A 20,930-nucleotide genomic window follows, 5' to 3' on the forward strand; every position below is an offset into this window, starting at 1 on the left:
ATTTTTTAAAAATAATGATATGTTTCTTTACATCAATTAATTCCTAATTTATTATATGCATAAAATATTAAATTATTTTATTATGAAAAAGTGTGTGTGTGTGTGTGTGTGTGTGTGTGTGTGTGTGTGTGTGTGTGTGCGTGCGTGCGTGCGTGCGTGCGTGCGTGTGTGTGTGTGTGTGTGTGTGTGTGTGTGTGTGTTGTATATACATATATCGCAGATTATTTGTTGTAATAATTTGTTGCTCTATTATATATTATATAACAACCATACTTATAATGTATTAAATAAAAAAACAGCATTTTGATGCTATTTCTGAAAAATGTATTAATTATAGCTTTTAGCGTTTGTTTCTACAGACTGCACCCCGGATCTTGTCGTTCAAGTTTTCTCTATTGCATCATTTTTTTCTATGTTTGTGATCGAATACAGTTCTTTTCAAATGAATAATCAAATTGTGAGTGCTTTTCATATTTGAATAGTTATTGTTGATAATATATATATACAAATTTATTTATATAAACAAATTTGCTTTAAAATTTATAATGAGGCGAATGTTAAAAATTGTTTTTGATTTAATAGATGAAATGGTCATTGGAACAACTTCAGCATATTTATAATGAGCTAAAAGATGAGAAAGAAATCGATATCATCAAGAAATATGGGAACAGTGCAAAACGTTTAACGGCTATAGTTATCTGTAAGAGAATGTACACTCACGTTTAATACATATTAAACTAAATAAATTACAATAAAATTTATAATATTATTTATAAATTATTTATACATTTATATTATTTATTTAAATATTATATTAATTTAATTTTAAATTAAAGTATTTAATCAGAAAATACTCGGTTACATTGATGTTACTTTAATAAAATTCAAAATGTAATTACGAATATATGTACAAGGTCTGTCCCAAAGTATCCGATCTTTGCTTATATTATAGGAAAGCCCTATATTATAGGGAAAGAACCGAAGTGATATGGATAATGTCGTCTTCAAAATAGCCAAATAATATTTTCGCACAGTCAAACGACGATTCTTGTTAATTACGGCTTGCACACGTTTTCCATTGTTCTCGATGTTGAAGACTTGAATGAAAATCACTAATTATGCTTTTAATATTTTTAGTGTTTCACATAAACAATTTAATCCTTGTTTTTTTTATGCCATTTGCATTATATGCTTTTAATGGTATTCTGAATAAGCAAGACATAAAACGCGTAATACAAACGATAATACCTAAACATTTTGTCGGTCGAGAACATTATTTCTATTTGATTTATCTACATATGGGCATAACGCTTATGGTAGGAGGAACAGCAATAGTGGCAACAGGAATGATGATTATAGCATACATCATACATGCCTGCGGAATATTTAGAATTGTCAGGTGAAAAAGTTATATAAATGAATAAGAATAAATGTAGAAATTGTGATTATATATACGAAACCTTCTTTGTTATTTTATTCTTTGTTATTATCTATATCTAAAATAAATTTATATATAGACACAAAAAAATTTGTTCATATAGCAAAATTCATATTAAACAGCAATTTGATTTTTCTTCCACAATGAATTATTTTATTATAAAGCAAAATCTCTGTCATTAATAATAATTATAAATTTTTTTTATTTGAAGAAATACCAATATTGTTCTAAAATACAATAACTGAATGAAAAAGCATGTTACTATCTGACAAAATCTATTTTGAGATAATGAAATAATAATCAATATCATTTAATTAATTAGGTTGGTGAAATAACTTATTCAAATTAATAATAAAAAATAATTTTAATTAAATAATTTTTCAAATCATTTTTATAATATTTGTTAAATTGTTATAACATCGTTACAATATTATGAAATATATTATATAGCGAATAGATTTTCTCCGAATACGAATATAATCACATATATAATTATACATCAATAATGTAACTTTTTACAGTTATCGCATCGAGAAAGCAATAGCAATAAATACGCTGAACAATGTTAATTTACAAAACGAGATTACGATGTATAAACAAATAATTCATGCGGTAGACATTCATCGTAAAGCTATCAAGTTAGTATTTGTTCTTAATAGCAACTATCCATATATATTCAACTATATATAATTATACATATTTTATATTTTATTATATAAATTTTTTTCTTGTTAAAGGTTTACCGCATTATTCTTTTCTGGTTGTGATCAATCACGCTTGGCTTTAATATTGTTTGCTGTAATTTGTTTGAGCTTCAATCTTTATGGCGTTAGTTTATCTAACATTATTAAATATATATATATATATAGATAAATTAAGTATTTATCAAAGTCACAATATTTTTGTGACTTTGTTTCAAGGTTATTGTGAAATAAAATATTAATTCCAATATTTGCATTTGTATTTTAGATTTCAGAGGCTATCTTCTTTGGAGACTTCCAACAATTTATAATACATTTTCTACTTGTACTCGGTATTTTTGTGTATTGTTTTGCAGCAAATTATGCTGGACAAGAACTCATAAATCACAACGACCACATATTTTCCACTGCGTAAGAGAGATATATATGTACAAATATGTATCAAATCTTTCACGAATTTTAGCATAATAGAGATTAAAATAATTCATAAATTGTAGATTAAGATTATTACTACATTGGCAACTATTGATTTGCTTTCTGATCATTACTTTTCAGGTATAATGTTCGATGGTACATAGCACCGTTACATATACAGAAGTTAATATTATTTCTTTTGCAAAGGGGCACCAAAACTGTCAGCCTGAATATTGGCGGAATGTTCATGTTATCTGTAGAGTTTTTTGGCATGGTACAAAGTCATTGTGTGTCTTATGTTATGTACAAGTTTTTATATATATAAAGTATTCCAAGCAACATTAACAATATTTATTTAAATTCTAACAAAGATTGATGAAGTAAATAATTTTAGAGCAGCAACTTATGTCTGGAAACATCACATTTTTTTCATTACAATAAAATTATATTATAAAATTTGAAAATATTATAAAATTTGATTTAGATTTCAGCACCATTATACTTGCAATCAGTTTATAATATATATGCTTGAAATTTTGATTCCAAACCATCATCTTCGAATCGAAATGCAAAGAAATAACGAAAATCGTACGTACGAAAATAGTGTATTATATAAATTATTATTTTTTTACATCATATAGAATGTTTCGTGACATGTACATTCTACTTTAGCAGTGAATGGGAGACACAAAATGATGAAAAAAGTTTATATAAACATGTCTTTTTTTATTTTGTTTTGAAGTCATTTTTCTGTCTAATAATGTGCAATTACTTGTCTTTACAGGAGACAAATATAGATCGAAAGTGACCATTCGAGATCTTTTCTTTTAATCTACATTTATAAATAATGCCCAATGTTATGAAACATTTTATGTATTTCATTTCATTTTATAAAATTATTTGAAATTTCGTTAAATTTGATATCACAAATAATGTTCTTAATTCTTTATTATTTTCCATAATAATAAATCAACAATTATTGCAAATCTGATGACTTAAAGTTTATCTAATTCAAAAGTTTAATATTATTTTATTATTAGCAGAGAAATGTTATTTCTGGATATAAGTTGCCATTTTAAAAAAGCTTAGTTTTGTTATTTTTTATTAACCTTTAGACATCATTGCTGTTTCGCAACATTTTTGTATTACAATTACGCAATCCAAAATTTGTATTTCATTTTAGTTAATGAAAGCATCGATATCTTACTTTACTGTTATTTGTTCTATGGAACATTGAGACGAAAATTTATCATTCAATGATGTATTACAAATTATAGTAGAATAGGTAAGTTTAAATACAATTTTTCTATCTGTTTATTGTTAGATAAGCTTCCTGAAGAATTAACGTTTCTTTCTTTCTGAATCGAATCGAAATTGAATAATATGCACTGTTTACAATGAAAGTATAAGCAGAAGTCTTACTTGATTTTTACATTAAATTAATGATATCTATTAAACGTGAAACATTTTTTACTTTTGAATAATATTATCTATAATGAAAGAAGATTCTGATTTTTTTTTTAAACAAGTAGAATATTATTCGCATAAAATTTACTTGAATGAAATATTACATACATATATATTGTAAATGGGTGATTTTTATTTTGTATCCATTGCTCTGTGCAATTAAATTATAAATTCACAATTATTCAATAATGAATTTGGATTCATTTTTTGCCTTAAAGACTGCATCATGCAATACTACGAGAAATACAATATCTGTGTATATTTATACAATATCTTTCAAATATGATATATATGTTCCTTGCGATGGAAAATAGATAGTTTTTGAGTCATTCAAATATTACAACTTTATATAACTAATGCGTAATATGTAAAATGTAATACATAACAAATCGAAATAATAGATGAATGTCATTTTGTAAAAAAAGTACTGTAAAAAAAAATCATTGCAGGAGTATGTATCTTAAAATAAAGTGAAACTACTATGATGAGATCAACTGCGCTTGCGCGAACTTTTATTAAGAAGAAATGCCATGCGAATGTTTTTCTGAGAGAAGAGAAAGTAAGCATGAGTTGTTTCCCTCGGCGTCAATCGTTTAATCGTCCATTTTTTTTCCAAACAAAAATGTTTAACTGCGAATGTTCTTGATTCACGATAGTAATTTGTCTACTATCTTGCATTACATTTTTACTAAATTATAATTTAGAATTAACATCAACATTTCGCGTTGAACTCGCAATGAGCAGCGGACGTAGGTGTTTAAAAAATGAAGAAGAAATGAAATAAATTAAAAAAAAATTAAGTTGATCTCAGTTTGACTTTTATATTTTCACTCAAGATCAACATTTTTTTTTTTTTATTAAAATATATTCCTCTCGATATCATACAATTTCGTGAAAATATTTTGATATCTCGCATGATTCCGGAGAAATTCAAATGTGTTGATTAAAATGGGACACTCTGTATATAATTATATATAATTAAATTGAAGCAACGTGTAATCAAGAATTTGATGCCTTAAAGTACATTACAATGTGTGTATTCAATGATCTGATCCATTATATTTTTATTAAAACTTTGAATTAGTTTTATCTTCGTTTCAGTATCAGATTTCATCCGATCTCAGAGGTTAAGCAGAATTAGTTGTGAGGTCACAAGATGGATGACTACTTAGATACACTGTACGAAAGTTAAGTAGCAACTATATTTTCTTTACACCATATAATTTATTTCATTATTCTATTCACAAAAGTATTAAAATATAGTTAAAGAATGAATAGTTTATGAAATATTTTATATTTTATGTCAAATTGCATCTCAAATTCAACCACATAACTTATTAAATACTTAATAAAAAATACTTTATTATAATATCTTTAAAAGCTCTCGAGGTAAGCTACAAGAACATGCAATAAAAAGTGAGGAGTTTTGTTTAAAAAATTAAAGATGATCTTCATGTAATCATCTAATGACTAACCAAAATCAAATCAATGACTTCTTCTGTTCCTCTCGAAATCATAAAACTTTTGTCTAAAACATTCTTCTTTAAAACGCACTGTTCAAGAGATATTTTGAAATCATTTAAAATGGGATATCTTATATTTATATCGGTGTGTGTTTATTGGATATTATTCGTACATTCATATTCATTATTATCATCATTTTAATACTTGTTTTACTTGTTTATTCATTTTAATACTTTTTTTATACTTGTTTATACTTGTATTTCAATGTTTATCTCGAATACGTGAATGTACTTATATTAATGTGCATTGTTAATATACTTAATGATGTTTTTACTAAATGTAAAGTGTAAAATATAATAAACTGTAAAAATAAATTGTAAAAATATTATGATATCGTAAAAATATATTACATATATGTTTACTTAATAATACATAATGCATGTCTGAAAAGATAAAAGGAAATGACAGTACGTTCCTTTTTCTGTCGCAATCGCACCTTTGCTGGCAACAAAGTGAAGTTAATAAGTTGTCTATCTATCCATTCTATATCTAATTGTAGTATTCTTATTCTATCGTGGTAAATTTTAAATTGTATAAAGTACTCTTAAAAATTAAACTAACGTATACAAGCTTCCACATCGGACATTAACAATCTGCTCAAATGTATTTTATCAATTACACATTATAATAAAATTGCTGTTGTCAGAAGAAGACGAAATTATGCCTGCATAAATTTTGAATGAAGTCATTTTGTAAGTATTTTTCTGTGGGAACTGGACATTCGTTAAATTTCTCTTGGCGTTTAATCGATCGATCGCTTAATTTTATTAGGCAGAGACATAAAGTCCCAAGTGTTCCGATCTCACGGTAGTATTTTTTTTACTATTCTATCTCGTGTTTGTGCCAAATTAAGCAATTTACAATTCACGCTAAGGAAGAAGTGTTCTAAAATACTCACGATATGAAAGAAGAGGGATATCGTGCATCATCGTCGATTTTTTCAGTCAAACGCGATACGTTTCTCGTAAAATGTCTGTGATCTGTGTCACGACTCAGTATTTCAATTTGAATCGGATTATTTTACTTTTAGTTGGTTTGTGGCCTTATCAGCAATCGAAACTAGTTTATATGCAAATAATTTTTATTCTTGGCCTCCTAATTAGCTGTATCGTGTATCAGGTAACTTGATATTTTTTATCATATTTCTTTAATGTGTAATTACATACATTTTTTAAAAGTAATGATATGTTTCTTTACATCAATTAATTCCTAATTTATTATATGCATAAAATATTAAATTATTTTATTATGAAAAATGTGTGTGTGTGTGTGTGTGTGTGTGTGTGTGTGTGTGTGTGTGTGTGTGTGTGTGTGTGTGTGTGTGTGTATGTATGTTATATATACATATCGCAGATTATTTGTTGTAATAATAATTTGTTGCTCTATTATATATTATACAACAGTCATACTTATAATTTATTAAATAAAAAAACAGCATTTTAATGCTATTTCTGAAAAATTTATTAATTGTAGTTTTTAGCGTTTGTTTCTACAGATTGCACCCCGGATCTTGTCGTTAAAGTTCTCTCTATTGCAACATTTTTTTCTGTATTTGTGATCGAATATAGTTCTTTTCGAATGAATAATCAAATTGTGAGTGCTTTTCATGTTTGAACAATTATTGTTGATAATATATATATATATATATATATATATATACAAATTTATAATATATATATATATATATATATATATATATATATATATACAAATTTATTTATATAAACAAATTTGCTTTAAAATTTATAATGAGGCGAATGTTAAAAATTGTTTTTGATTTAATAGATGAAATGGTCATTGGAACAACTTCAGCATATTTATAATGAGTTAAAAGACGAGAAAGAAATCGATATCATCAAGAGATATGGGAATAATGCAAAACATTTTACAGCTATAGTTATATGTAAGATAATGGACACTCACGTTCACATATTGTTAAGCTAAATAAATTGCAATAAAATTTATATTATTTATAAATTATTTATACATTTATGATATTATTTATTTAAATATTACGTTAATTTAATTGCCTGAGTATTTAATCAGAAAATATTATATATTAAATAGTTACGTTGAGGTTACATCTTTAATAAAATTCAAAATGTAATTACGAATATATATATATATATATATATATATATATATATATTTACACAAGGTCTGTCCCAAAGTATCTGGATCTGATCTTTGTCTATATTATGGAAAAAAACTGGAGTGATATGGATAATGTCGCCTTCAAAATAGTCAAATAATATTCGCACAGTCAAACGACGATTTTTGTTAATTGCGGCTTGCACACGTTTTCCATTGTTCTCGATGTTGAAGATTTGAATGAAAATCACTAATTATATTCTTTTAATATTTTTAGTGTTTCACATAAACAATTTAATCCTTGGTTTTTTCATGCCATTTGCATTATATGCTTTTAATGGTATTCTGAATAAGCAAGACATAAAACGCGTAATACAAGCGATAATACCTAAACATTTTGTCGGTCGAGAACATTATTTCTATTTGATTTATCTATATATTGGCATGGCGGTTACGGTAGGAGGAACAGCAATAGTGGCAACAGGAATGATGCTTATAGCATACATCATACATGCCTGCGGAATATTTAGAATTGCCAGGTGAAAAAGTTATATAAATGAATAAGAATAAATGTAGAAATTGTGATTATATATACGAAATCTTCTTTGCTTGTTACATATCTAAAATAAATTTACACAGACACAAAGAAATTTGTCCATATAACAAAATTCATATTAAACAGCAATTCGATTTTTCTTCCACAATGAACTATTATTTTATATTAAAGCAAAATCTCTGTCATTAATAATAATTATAAAGGTTTTTTGTTAGAAGAAATATCCATATTTCTAAAATACAATAAATACAATAATACTTAAAGAAAAAACATGTTACTATTTGACAAAATCTGTTTTGAGATAATGAAATAATAAATATTATTTAATTAATTAAGTTGGTGATATTAATTTATTTAAATTAATATTTAATTAAAAAGTAATTTTAATTAAATAATTTTTACAAATCTTTTTTATAATATTTGTTAAATTGTTATAACATTGTTACAATATTATGAAATATTTTATATTATATAGCGAATAGAATTTTCTCCGAATACGAATATAATCACATATATAATTATACATCAGTAATGTAACTTTTTACAGTTATCGCATCGAGAAAGCAATAGCAATAAATACGCTGAACAATGTTAATTTACAAAATGAGATTACGATGTATAAACAAATAATTCATGCGGTAGACATTCATCGTAAAGCTATCAAGTTAGTATTTGTCTCTAACAGCAAATATACAAATATATTCAACTGTATATATTTATACATATTTTATATTTCATTATATACATTTTTTTCTTGTTAAAGATTCACCGCATTATTCTTTTCTGGTTTTGACCAATCACGCTTGGCTTTAATAATGTTTGCTGTTATTTGTTTGAGCCTCAATCTTTATGGAGTTAGTTTATTTGACATTATATATATATATATATATATAAATATTTAGCTAAATTGAGTATTCACATAATTTTTTTTTACTTTGCTTCAAGGTTATTGTGAGATAAAATATTAATTTCAATATTTGCATTTGTATTTTAGATTTCGGAGACTATCTTGTTTGGAAACAACTTCCAGCAATTTATAATACATTTTCTACTTGTACTCAGTATTTTTGTATATTGTTTTGCAACAAATTATGCTGGACAAGAACTCATAAATCACAATGATCGCATATTTTCCACTGCGTAAGAGACATATATGTTCGTACAAATATATATCAGCAAATGTTTCAGGAATTTTAGCATAATAAAGATTAAAATAATTCATAAATTGTAGATTAAGATTATTACTACATTTGCAACTATTGATTTGCTTTCTGATCATTATTTTTCAGGTATAATGTTCGATGGTACATAGCACCGTTACATATACAGAAGTTAATATTATTTCTTTTACAAAGGGGCACCAAAACTGTCAGCCTGAATATTGGCGGAATGTTCGTGTTGTCTGTAGAGTTTTTTGGCATGGTACAAAGTCATTGTGTGTCTTATGTTATGTACAAGCTTTTATATATATAAAGTATTCCAAGCAACATTAACAATATTTATTTAAATTCTAACAAAGATTGATGAAGTAAATAATTTTAGAGCAGCAACTTATATCTGGAAACATCGCATTTTTTTCATTACAATGAAATTATATTATAAAAATCTTTGATTTAGATTTCAGCACCATTATACTTGCAATCAGTTTATAATATATATGCTTGAAATTTTGATTCCGAACCATATCTTCGAATCAAAACGCAAAGAAATAACGAAAATCGTACGTACGAAAATAATGTATCATATAAATTATTATTTTTTTACATCATACAGGGTGTTTCGTGACATGTACATTCTACTTTAGCAGCGAATGGGACACACAAAATGATGAAAAAAGTTTATATAAACATGTCTTTTTTTATTTTGTTTTGAAGTCATTTTTGTGTCTAATGTGCAAGTGCTTGTCTTTATAGGAGGTAAATGTAGACTGTAAATATATACCAGAGATGGTCGTTCGAGCTCTTTTCTTTTAATTTATATTTATAAACAATGCCTGGTGTTATGAAACACTTTATGTATTTTTATTTTATTTTATAAAATTATTTGAAATTTCGTTAAATTTGATATCACAAATAATGTTCTTTATTTTTAATGTTCTTAAAATTCTTTATTATTTTCCATAATAACAAATCAACAAATATTGCAAATCTGACGATTTAAAGTTTATCTAATTCAAAAGTCTAATATTATTTTATTATTAGCAGAGAAATGTTATTTCTGGATATAAGTTGCCATTTTAAAAAAAGCTTAGTTTTGTTATTTTTTTATTAACCTGTAGACATCATTGCTGTTTCGCAACATTTTTGTACATTTTTACAATTACGCAATCCAAAATTTGTATTTCATTTTAGTTAGTGAAAGCATCGATATCTTATTTTACTGTTATTTGTTCTATGGAACATTGAGACGAAAATTTATCATTCAATGATGTATTACAAGTTATAGTACAATAGGTAAGTTTAAATACAATTTTTCTATCTGTTCATTGTTAGATAAGCTTCCTGAAGAATTAATGTTTCTTTCTTTCTGAATCAAATCGAAATTGTATAATATGCATTCTGTTTACAACGAAACAGAAGTCTTACTTGATTTTTACATTAAATTAATGATATCTATTAAACGTGAAACATCTTTTACTTTTGAATAATGATATCTATAGTGAAAGAAGATTCTGATTTTTTTTTAAACAAGTAGAATATTATTTGCATAAAGTTTACTTGAATGAAATATTACATACATATATATTATAAATGATGATTTTTATTTTGTATCCATTGCTCTGTGCAGTTAAATTATAAATTCACAATTATTCAATAATGAATTTAGATTCATTTTTTGCATTAAAGACTGCATCATGCAACTATGAGAAATACAATATCTGTGTATATTTATACAATATCTTTCAAATATGATATATGATATGTTCCTTGCGATGGCAAACAGATAGTTTTTGAGTCATTCAAATATTACAAGTAAAGTCATTCAAATATTACTGTAGTAAATTTGAAAAATTACATCTTTTAGGTTTTAATATTTAATTATATAACTAATGCGTAATATGTAAAATGTAACATAACAAATCGGAATAATAGATGAATGTCATTCTGTACTGTAAAAAAAGGAAAGCATTGCGAATGTATGTATGTTAAAATAAAGTGAAATTACTACGATGAGATAGATTAACTGCGCTTGCGCGAACTTTTATCAAGAAGAAATGTGAATGTTTTTCTGGGAAAAGAGAAAGTAAGCACGAGTTGCTTCCCTCGGCGTCAATCGTTTAATCGTCCTTTTTTTTTTCCAAACAAAAATGTTTAACTGTGAGTGTTCTTGATTCACGATAGTAATTTGTCTACTACCTTGCATTACATTTTTACTAAATTATAATTTAGAATTAACATCAACATTTTGCGTTGAACTCTTAATGAGCAACGTTACGAATGTAGGCGTTTAAAAAATGAAGAAGAAGTGAAATAAATTAAAAAAAAAATTAAGTTGATCTCAGTTTGACTTTTATGTTTTCACTCAAGATCAACATTTTTTTTTTTTATTAAAATATATTTCTCTCGATATCATACAACTTCGTGAAAATATTTTGATATCTCGCATGATTCCGGAGAAATTCAAATGCGTTGATTAAAATGGGACACTCTGTATATAATTATATATAATTAAATTGAAGCATACGTGTAATCAAGAATTTAATGCCTTAAAGTACATTACAATGTGATATTCAATGATCTGATCCATTATATTTTTATATTAAAACTTTGAATTAGTTTTATCTTCGTTTCAGTATCAGATTTCATCCGATCTCAGTGGTTAAGCAGTATTAGTTGTGAGATCACAAGATGGATGACTACTACTTAGGTACACTATGCGAAACTTAAGTTGCAATTATATTTCCTTTGCACCATATGATTTATTTCATTATTCTGTGCATAAAAGTATTAAAATATAATTAAAGAATGAATAGTTTATGAAATATTTTATATTTTATGTCAAATTGCATCTCAAATTCAACCACATAACTTATTAAATACTTAATAAAAAATACTTTATTATAATATTTTTAAAAGCTCTCGAAGTAAGCTACAAGAACATGCAATAAAAAGTGAGGATTTTTGTTTTGTTAAAAAATTAAAGATGATCTTCATGTAATCTTCAAATGACTATCCAAGATCAAATCAATGACCCATTCTTCTGTTCCTCTCGAAATCATAAAACTTTTGTTTAAAACATTCTTCTCTAAAACGCACTGTTCAAGAGATATTTTGAAATCATTTAAAATGGGATATCTTATATTTATATCGTGTTTATTGGATATTATTCATTATGTGTGTTTATTGGATATTATTCATACATTCATATTCATTACTATCATCATTTTAACACTTGTTTATACTTGTTTATTCATTTTAGCACTTGTTTATACTGTATTTCAATGTTTATCTCGGATACGTGAATGTACTTATATTAATGTGCATTGTTAATATACTTAATGATGTTTTTTTATTAAATGTAAAGTGTAAAATATAATAAACTGTAAAAATAAATTATAAAAATATTATGATATCGTAAAAATATATTACATATTTATTATATGTTTACTTAATAATACGTAACGCATGTCTGAAAGGATAAAAGGAAATAATAGTACGTTCCTTTTTCTGTCGCATTCTCACCTTTGCAAAGTGAAGTTAATAAGTTGTCCATCTATCCATTCTATAAATAAAATTGTAGTATTCTATCGTGGTAAATTTTAAATTGTATAAAGTACTCTTAAAAATTAAACTAACGTATACAAGCTTCCACATCGGATTACATTAACAATCTGCTCAAATGGCTATTTTATCAATGCACATTATAATGAAATTGCTATTGTCAGAAGAAGACGAAATTATGCCTGCATAAATTTTGAATGAAGTCATTTTGTAAATATTTTTCTGTGGGAACTGGACATTCGTTAAATTTCTCTTGGCGTTTAATCGATCGATCGCTTAATTTTATTAGGCAGAGACATAAAATCCCAAGTGTTCCGATCTCACGGTAGTATTTTTCTTTACTATTCTATCTCATGTTTGTGCCAAATTAAGCAATTTAAAATTCACACCGAGGAAGAAATGTTCTAAAATACTCACGATACGAAAGAAGGGGATATCGTGTATCATCGTTGATGTTTCAGTCAAACGGAATACGTTTCTTGCAAAGTGATGATTTGTGTTACGACTCAGTATTTCAATTTGAATCGGATTATTTTACTTTTAGTTGGCTTATGGCCTTATCAGCGATCGAAATTAGTTTATATGCAAATAATTTTTATTCTTGGCCTTCTAATTAGCTATATCGTGTATCAGGTAACTTGATATTTTTTATTCGTATTTCTTTAATCAGTGTGTAATTACATATCATTTTTGAAGAGTAATTATATGTTTCATTATATCAATTAATTCCTAATTTATTATATGCATAATAATATTAAAATATTTTACCATCAAAAAATAAATGCGCGCGCGCGTGTGTGTGTGTGTGTGTGTGTGTGTGTGTATATATATATATATATATATATATATATATGTGTGTATATATCACAGATATTTGTTGTAATAATAATTTGTTGCACCACTATACATTATATAGCAATCATTTATACTTATAATGTATTAAATAAAAAAATAGAATTTTGATGCTATTTCTGAAAAATTTATCAATTGTAGTTTTCAGCGTTTGTTTTTGCAGACTACACTCCGGATCTTGTCGTTAAAGTTTTCTCTATTACATCATTTGTTCTTATGTTTGTGATCGAATACAGTTCGTTTAGAATGAATAACCAAATTGTGAGTGATTTTAATGTTTGAATAATTATTGTTGATAAAATAATTTGCACATACAAATTTGCTTTACAATTTATAATGAGACGAATGTCAAAAATTATTTTTGATTTTTTGATTAATAGATGAAATGGTCATTGGAACAACTTCAGCATATTTATAATGAGCTAAAAGACGAGAAAGAAATCGATATCATCAAGAGATATGGGAACAATGCAAAACGTTTTACGGCTATAGTTATATGTAAGATAATGTACACTCACGTTCAATACATATTGTTAAGCTAAATAAATTGCAATAAGATTTATATTATTTATAAATTATTTATACATTTATGATATTATTTATTTAAATATTACGTTAATTTAATTACCTGAATATTTAATCAGAAAATATTCAACATTGATGTTACATCTTCAATAAAATTCAAAATGTAATTACGAATATATACAAGGTCTGTTCCAAACTGTCCGATCTTTGCTTATATTATAGGAAAGCCCTATATTATAGGGAAAGAACCGGAGTGATATGGATAATGTCGTCTTCAAAATAGCCAAATAATATTTTCGCACAGTCAAACGACGATTCTTGTTAATTGCACACGTTTTCCATTGTTCTCGATGTTGAAGACTTGAATGAAAATCACTAATTATTCTTTTAATATTTTTAGTGTTTCACATAAACAATTTAATCCTTGTTTTTTTCATGCCATTTGCATTATATGCTTTTAATGGTATTCTGAATAAGCAAGACATAAAACGCGTAATACAAACGATAATACCTAAACATTTTGTCGGTCGAGAACATTATTTCTATTTGATTTATCTACATATGGGCATAGCGCTTACGGTAGGAGGAACAGCAATAGTGGCAACAGGAATGATGATTATAGCATATATCATACATGCCTGCGGAATATTTAGAATTGCCAGGTGAAAAAGTTATATAAATGAATAAGAATAAATGTAGAAATTGTGATTATATATATGAAACCTTCTTTGTTATTATCTGTATCTAAAATAAATTTATATATATATATACACAAAAAAATTTGTTCATATAGCAAAATTCATATTAAACAGCAATTTGATTTTTCTTCCACAATGAATTATTTTATTATAAAGCAAAATCTCTGTCATTAATAATAATTATAAATTTTTTTTATTTGAAGAAATAACCAATATTGTTCTAAAATACAATACTGAAAAAGCATGTTACTATCTGACAAAATCTATTTTGAGATAATGAAATAATAATCAATATTATTTAATTAATTAAGTTGGTGAAATAACTTATTCAAATTAATAATAAAAAATAATTTTAATTAAATAATTTTTCAAATCATTTTTATAATATTTGTTAAATTGTTATAACATCGTTACAATATTATGAAATATATTATATAGCGAATAGATTTTCTCCGAATACGAATATAATCACATATATAATTATACATCAATAATGTAACTTTTTACAGTTATCGCATCGAGAAAGCAATAGCAATAAATACGTTGAACAATGTTAATTTACAAAACGAGATTACGATGTATAAACAAATAATTCATGCGGTAGACATTCATCGTAAAGCTATCAAGTTAGTATTTGTTCTTAATAGCAACTATACATATATATTCAACTATATATAATTATACATATTTTATATTTTATTATATAAATTTTTTTCTTGTTAAAGGTTTATCGCATTATTCTTTTCTGGTTGTGATCAATCACGCATGGCTTTAATAATGTTTGCTGTAATTTGTTTGAGCTTCAATCTTTATGGCGTTAGTTTATCTGACATTATTAAATATATATTTAGATAAATTAAGTATTTATCAAAGTCACAAAATTTTTGTGACTTTGTTTCAAGGTCATTGTGAAATAAAATATTAATTCCAATATTTGCATTTGTATTTTAGATTTCAGAGGCTATCTTATTTGGAGACTTCCAACAATTTATAATACATTTTCTACTTGTACTCAGTATTTTTGTATATGGTTTTGCAGCAAATTATGCTGGACAAGAACTCATAAATCACAACAACCGCATATTTTCCACTGCGTAAGAGAGATATATGTTCGTACAAATATGTATCAGTAAATCTTTCACGAATTTTAGCATAATAGAGATTAAAATAATTCATAAATTGTAGATTAAGAATATTACTACTTTTGCAATTATTGATTTGTTTTCTGATCATTATTTTTCAGGTATAATGTTCGATGGTACATAGCACCGTTACATATACAGAAGTTAATATTATTTCTTTTACAAAGGGGCACCAAAACTGTCAGCCTGAATATTGGCGGAATGTTCGTGTTGTCTGTAGAGCTTTTTGGCATGGTACAAAGTCATTGTGTGTCCTATGTTATGTACAAGCTTTTATATATATATATAAAATATTGCAAGCAACATTAACAATATTTATTTAAATTCTAACAAAGATTGATGAAGTAAATAATTTTAGAGCAGCAACTTATATCTGGAAACATCGCATTTTTTTCATTACAATGTAATTATATTATAAAAATCTTTGATTTAGATTTCAGCACCATTATACTTGCAACCAGTTTATAATATATATGCTTGAAATTTTGATTCCAAACCACATCTTCGAATCGAAATGCAAAGAAATAACGAAAATCGTACGTACGAAAATAGTGTATTATATAAATTATTATTTTTTTACATGATATAGAATGTTTTGTGACATGTATATTCTACTTTAGCAGCGAATGGGAGACACAAAATGATGAAAAAAGTTTATATAAACATGTCTTTTTTTATTTTGTTTTGAAGTCATTTTTCTGTCTAATAATGTGCAATTACTTGTCTTTACAGGAGATAAATATGGACCGAAGGTGGCCATTCGAGATCTTTTCTTTTAATCTACATTTATAAATGCCCAATGTTATGAAACATTTTATGTATTTCATTTCATTTTATAAAATTATTTGAAATTTCGTTAAATTTGGTATCACAAATAATGTTCTTTATTTTTAATGTTCTTAATTCTTTATTATTTTCCATAATAACAAATCAACAATTATTGCAAATCTGACGATTTAAAGTTTATCTAATTCAAAAGTCTAATATTATTTTATTATTAGCAGAGAAATGTTATTTCTGGATATAAGTTGCCATTTTAAAAAAAGCTTAGTTTTGTTATTTTTTTATTAACCTGTAGACATCATTGCTGTTTCGCAACATTTTTGTACATTTTTACAATTACGCAATCCAAAATTTGTATTTCATTTTAGTTAGTGAAAGCATCGATATCTTACTTTACTGTTATTTGTTCTATGGAACATTGAGACAAAAATTTATCATTCAATGATGTATTACAAGTTATAGTACAATAGGTAAGTTTAAATACAATTTTTCTATCTGTTCATTGTTAGATAAGCTTCCTGAAGAATTAACGTTTCTTTCTTTCTGAATCGAATCGAAATTGTATAATATGCATTCTGTTTACAACGAAAGTATAAATAGAAGTCTTATTTGATTTTTACATTAAATTAATGATATCTATTAAACGTGAAACATTTTTTACTTTTGAATAATATTATCTATAATGAAAGAAGATTCTGATTTTTTTTTTAAACAAATAGAATATTATTCGCATAAAGTTTACTTGAATGAAATATTACATACATATATATTGTAAATGGTGATTTTTATTTTGTATCCATTGCTCTGTGCAATTAAATTATAAATTCACAATTATTCAATAATGAATTTGGATTCATTTTTTGCATTAAAGACTGCATCATGCAATACTATGAGAAATACAATATCTGTGTATATTTATACAATATCTTTCAAATATGATATATATGTTCCTTGTGATGGCAAACAGATAGTTTTTGAGTCATTCAAATATTACAACTGTAGTAAATTTGAAAAATTACATCTTTTAGGTTTTAGTACTTTATTGGGTAATTATATAACTAATGCGTAATATGTAAAATTTAACATAACAAATCGGAATAATAGATGAATGTCATTCTGTAAAAAAAGTACTGTAAAAAAAGAAAAGCATTGCAGGAGTGTGTATCTTAAAATAAAATGAAACTACTACGATGAGATAGATCAACTGCGTTTGCGCGAACTTTTATCAAGAAGAAATGCGAATGTTTTTCTGGGAGAAGAGAAAGTAAGCATGAGTTGTTTCCTTCGGGGTCAAATCGATCGATCGTTTAATCGTCCATTTTTTTTCCAAACAAAAATGTTTAACTGCGAGTGTCTTGATTCACGATAGTAATTTGTCTACTACCTTGCATTACATTTTTACTAAATTATAATTTAGATTAACATCAACATTTCGCATTGAACTCTTAATGAGCAGCGCTACGAACATAGGCGTTTAAAAAATGAAGAAGAAGTGAAATAAATTAAAAAAAAATTAAGTTGATCTCAGTTTGACTTTTATGTTTTCACTCAAGATCAACATTTTTTTTTTTTATTAAAATATATTTCTCTCGATATCATACAACTTCGTGAAAATATTTTGATACCTCGCATGATTCCGGAGAAATTCAAATGCGTTGATTAAAATGAGACACTCTGTATATAATTAAATTGAAGCATACGTGTAATCAAGAATTTGATGCCTTAAAGTACATTACAATGTGATATTCAATGATCTGATCCATTATATTTTTATATTAAAACTTTGAATTAGTTTTATCTTCGTTTCAGTATCAGATTTCATCCGATCTCAGTGGTTAAGCAGTATTAGTTGTGAGGTCACAAGATGGATGACTACTTAGGTACACTGTACGAAAGTTAAGTAGCAACTATATTTTCTTTACACCATATAATTTATTTCATTATTCTGTTCACAAAAGTATTAAAATATAGTTAAAGAATGAATAGTTTATGAAATATTTTATATTTTATGTCAAATTGCATCTCAAATTCAACCACATAACTTATTAAATACTTAATAAAAAATACTTTATTATAATATTTTTAAAAGCTCTCGGTAAGCTACAAGAACATGCAATAAAAAGTGAGAATTTTTGTTTAAAAAATTAAAGATGATCTTCATGTAATCTTCAAATGACTATCCAAGATCAAATCAATGACCCCTTCTTCTGTTCCTCTCGAAATCATAAAACTTTTGTCTAAAACATTCTTCTCTAAAACGCACTGTTCAAGAGATATTTTGAAATCATTTAAAATGGGATATCTTATATTTATATCGGTGTGTGTTTATTGGATATTATTCATACATTCATATTCATTACTATCATCATTTTAACACTTGTTTATACTTGTATTTCAATGTTTATCTCGGATACGTGAATGTACTTATATTAATGTGCATTGTTAATATACTTAATGATGTTTTTTTATTAAATGTAAAGTGTAAAATATAATAAACTGTAAAAATAAATTATAAAAATATTATGATATCGTAAAAATATATTACATATTTATTATATGTTTACTTAATAACGCATATCTGAAAAGATAAAAGGAAATGACAGTACGTTCCTTTTTCTGTCGCCTTCTCACCTTTGCTGGCAACAAAGTGAAGTTAATAAGTTGTCCATCTATCCATTCTATAAATAAAATTGTAGTATTCTATCGTGGTAAATTTTAAATTGTATAAAGTACTCTTAAAAATTAAACTAACGTATACAAGCTTCCACATCCGATTACATTAACAATCTGCTCAAATGTATTTTATCAATGCACATTATAATGAAATTGCTATTGTCAGAAGAAGACGAAATTATGCCTGCATAAATTTTGAATGAAGTCATTTTGTAAGTATTTTTCTGTGGGAACTGGACATTCGTTAAATTTCTCTTGGCGTTTAATCGATCGATCGCTTAATTTTATTAGGCAGAGACATAAAATCCCAAGTGTTCCGATCTCACGGTAGTATTTTTCTTTATTCTATCTCATGTTTGTGCCAAATTAAGCAATTTAAAATTCACACCGAGAAAGAAATGTTCTAAAATACTCACGATATGAAAGAAGGGGATATCGTGTATCATCGTTGATGTTTCAGTCAAACGGAATACGTTTCTTGCAAAGTGATGATTTGTGTTACGACTCAGTATTTCAATTTGAATCGGATTATTTTACTTTTAGTTGGCTTATGGCCTTATCAGCGGTCGAAATTAGTTTATATGCAAATAATTTTTATTCTTGGCCTTCTAATTAGCTATATCGTATATCTGGTAACTTGATATTTTTTATTCGTATTTCTTTAATCAGTGTGTAATTACATATCATTTTTGAAGAGTAATTATATGTTTCATTATATCAATTAATTCCTAATTTATTATATGCATAAAAATATTAAAATATTTTACCATCAAAAAATAAATGTGCGCGCGCGCGCGCGCGCGTGTGTGTGTTTGTGTGTGTGTGTGTGTGTGTGTGTGTGTATATATGTATGTATATATCACAGATATTTGTTGTAATAATAATTTGTTGCACCACTATATATTATATAGCAATCATTTATACTTATAATGTATTAAATAACAAAATAGAATTTTGATGCTATTTCTGAAAAATTTATCAATTGTAGTTTTCAGCGTTTGTTTTTGCAGACTACACTCCAGATCTTGTCGTTAAAGTTTTTTCTATTACATCATTTGTTATTATATATGTGATCGAATACAATTCGTTTAGAATGAATAATCAAATTGTGAGTGATTTTAATGTTTGCATAGTTATTGTTGATAAAATAATTTGCACATACAAATTTGCTTCAAAATTTATAATGAGACGAATGTCAAAAATATTTTTGATTTAATAGATGAAATGGTCATTGGAACAACTTCAGCATATTTATAATGAGCTAAAAGACGAGAAAGAAATCGATATCGTCAAGAGATATGGGAACAGTGCAAAACGTTTAACGGTTATAGTTATCTGTAAGAGA

The 20,930-nt window shown here is 25.9% G+C and overlaps 2 protein-coding genes across 4 annotated transcripts in view; both read left to right on the forward strand.

Annotated features, from left to right (window-relative positions):
- Slip1 (SLo interacting protein 1) overlaps positions 1-20,930 on the forward strand; it is a 161,437-nt gene that overhangs the window by 82,876 nt on the left and 57,631 nt on the right. The gene's annotated exons all lie outside the window — the stretch shown is intronic.
- LOC105424453 (uncharacterized) overlaps positions 1-20,930 on the forward strand; it is a 73,386-nt gene that overhangs the window by 3,816 nt on the left and 48,640 nt on the right. Inside the window, exons 2-9 of the mRNA XM_089072030.1 lie at positions 338-457; positions 583-700; positions 1,138-1,399; positions 1,960-2,076; positions 2,176-2,266; positions 2,408-2,550; positions 2,695-4,579; positions 5,122-5,199. Coding sequence (XP_088928156.1) covers positions 338-457; positions 583-700; positions 1,138-1,399; positions 1,960-2,076; positions 2,176-2,266; positions 2,408-2,550; positions 2,695-2,878 — 1,035 coding nt within the window. The 3' untranslated portion in view covers positions 2,879-4,579; positions 5,122-5,199. The remainder of the gene's footprint in view (positions 1-337; positions 458-582; positions 701-1,137; positions 1,400-1,959; positions 2,077-2,175; positions 2,267-2,407; positions 2,551-2,694; positions 4,580-5,121; positions 5,200-20,930) is intronic.

This window comes from Pogonomyrmex barbatus, unplaced genomic scaffold (genome assembly GCF_055798465.1).
Source record: "Pogonomyrmex barbatus isolate J1 unplaced genomic scaffold, ASM5579846v1 scaffold13, whole genome shotgun sequence".
Lineage (NCBI taxonomy): Eukaryota > Metazoa > Arthropoda > Insecta > Hymenoptera > Formicidae > Pogonomyrmex > Pogonomyrmex barbatus.